Source organism: Orycteropus afer, unplaced genomic scaffold (genome assembly GCF_000298275.1).
Source record: "Orycteropus afer afer isolate SDZICR_OR568_19922 unplaced genomic scaffold, OryAfe1.0 scaffold00004, whole genome shotgun sequence".
In the NCBI taxonomy this organism is placed as follows: domain Eukaryota; kingdom Metazoa; phylum Chordata; class Mammalia; order Tubulidentata; family Orycteropodidae; genus Orycteropus; species Orycteropus afer.
Genome location: NW_006921591.1, coordinates 33,996,555 through 33,998,992, shown reverse-complemented (window position 1 = coordinate 33,998,992; position 2,438 = coordinate 33,996,555). Strand labels below are relative to the sequence as shown.

Genomic DNA, 2,438 nt, shown 5'->3' with positions numbered 1-2,438 from the left:
AAAAGTGAATTTACTCTGTAAATCTTCACCCAAATCCTAATTAAAAAAAAAAAAAAAAAAGTGTGACTATCAGAGAAGGTAACCTAAGTGTTCCTGAAACACAATTCAGGGTTACAGGTGTGATCAACGGGAAGCCACCACAAGGATTGAAGCAAGGCCAGGGCAGGGCCAAACTTGCATTTAGTAGAGTACGGCAGGGAGTGTGAGATGACGGAGAAGGAGGTGGAGTCCAGGAAGTCCCTGTCAGTCTCATATACCCACTGACTCACTTATCTCCAACCTGAAACCTTCTTGACAGACATAACTCCTCTCTCTCCAGCCTCTGAGTCCTGAGGTGGGTGCCTTCTTCCATGTGTGCCTTCAGCATACCACCCTGCCTCTCCACCTGGGCCCAGTGATGAGGTCTTTAGTTTCACAATGGAACCTATCATAAAGGAGGGGAATGTACTGCCAAAAGATCATCCTCAGCCTGAGTCATCCTCCTCCACCTCATGACCCTATTATCTTGGCTGCTTCAAAGGCCAAGGACAGCTCACCTGCAATGATGGCAATATCGGTTTCAGTGGATGTCACTCCATGGTCAGGATCTGTGAATGGAAAAGAGCAGCCAACTTGAGGAAGGGAGACTCATGTCTGCAGCATCTTGGCCTGCAACACCTAAGCCTATGCCTGTTACCTCACTATCCTTCCCACAGGTACTCACTCCTGTACATGGGCCAGGGCCAGCAGAGTGAGCAGCACTATCCATTGGCCTAGGGAAGGCAGGTGACAGCATGGGACATGGACAGACCTCTGAACTGGGATACATAGACCCTGGCCCCAGGGCTGCTTTGCCACTAACCAGGGTCAAGAGGAGCTTGGAACCACAAAGGAGAACAACTTCACTACAGGATGTGCTTTCTGCTATGCCCCCATGCCTACAGCAGGACCTATACTTGAGGACACACAGTAACCACCTCTGGTGTGCATAAAGGAATGGATTTTCACTGTGATTATTACTAGCATCAGCTGCTTCTCTGAGCTGCCATTTTCCTCATAAAAATGATGAAAACAGACCCTTTGTGGAGTGTCCATTCATGCCTTTGCACTCATCTATCCTACTTCATAGGTAGGGATGCTGAGGTTTTGGGAGATGCTATACCTACAGTCACACAGTTCATTCTATGAAGGGCTTGCCTCAGCCCAGCCCCTACTTTGGGTAGGGTATCTTCTTCTTTTCCTGTACTGTCTTGCTTCCATTCCACTTCTCCTGACGCCCCACTGTAGACCTTTGCACTGATTCCTGTAGGAGGGTCTATATGACATCATCTAAGTTACTGACTGTGGTTTTCCCAACTTCAATAGCCTGGCCAAGAGCTGGGATTACAAGTAGAATGGGAAGCTGCACATTGACCTTGAACCACTCTGAAAGAGCAGTGAGGATAAGAGTTCATTGTTATGCCATGGAAATATCAGTGTTAACATGGAAATCCTGTGTTCCCGTTAAAGCAGCTGTGCATATAAAAATATAGGAGGCTGCTTCATAATAGTTCCACTCAAATGATAACTTTATTGATAGTGCTATGAGGTCATTCTTGCAATGAAGTTGCCAGATGACTGTTTATGATTGGAAACCAGCAAGGGGGCAGCTAAAGCCAGAAGGAGCAGTGAGTAGAGGAGAAGAGGAGAGGGCCAGGTTGGAGGCTCAGGGTGGGAGAGCAGGCTAGGAGGGCTAGTGAAGTGTATACCTAACAACACAGTTGTTAGTTGCTGTTGAGTTGCCTCCAACTCACGGTAACCCCATGTACAACAATTAAATGTTGCCTGATTGGTGTACTCAAGTCCATTGTTACAGCCATTGTGTATTTTGAGTATCTCTCATCATAGGGGGCTTGTCTTCCAGCACTACATTGGAAGACTCTGTTGTGATTCATAGATTTTTCATTTGATAATTTTTGGAAGTAGATTGCCAGGCCTTTCTTCCTAGTCTATCTGAGTCTCAAAGCTCTGATGAAACCTGTTCACCTTGGGTGACACTGCTGGTATTTGAAGTACTGGTGGCATAGTGTCCAGAATCAAAGCAACACACAAGCCACCACATTATGACAAACTGACAGGCAGGTAGTGGAACACATAGTTGTTGTTAGGTGTCATCAAGTTGGCTGTGATTCATAGCAACCCTATGTACAACAGAAAAAACAAAACAAAACAACACTGCTCGGTCTTGTGTCAGCCTCATAATCCTTGTTATATCTGAACCCATCATTGCTGCCACTGTGTCAATCCATTGAGGGACTTCCCCTTTTTTGTTGACCATCCATTTTACCAAGCATGATATGAAATATCTGTGAATCACCACAGTATGACACATACCAAAGTATGACAAACTGACAGACAGGTGGTGAATCACATAGTAAGTACTCATACATAGTTACTGAACATATGATTGCTTGAATAAA

At 45.4% G+C, this 2,438-nt stretch overlaps 1 protein-coding gene across 1 annotated transcript in view; it reads right to left on the bottom strand.

Annotated features, from left to right (window-relative positions):
- GYPC (glycophorin C (Gerbich blood group)) overlaps positions 1 to 1,305 on the bottom strand; it is a 3,450-nt gene extending 2,145 nt beyond the window's left edge. The window contains exons 1-2 of the mRNA XM_042780534.1: positions 1,194 to 1,305; positions 537 to 611 (exon numbers count right to left, since the gene is read on the bottom strand). Of these exons, the coding sequence (XP_042636468.1) occupies positions 537 to 611; positions 1,194 to 1,305 (187 nt within the window). The remainder of the gene's footprint in view (positions 1 to 536; positions 612 to 1,193) is intronic.
- Between the last annotated feature and the right edge of the window lie 1,133 nt (positions 1,306 to 2,438).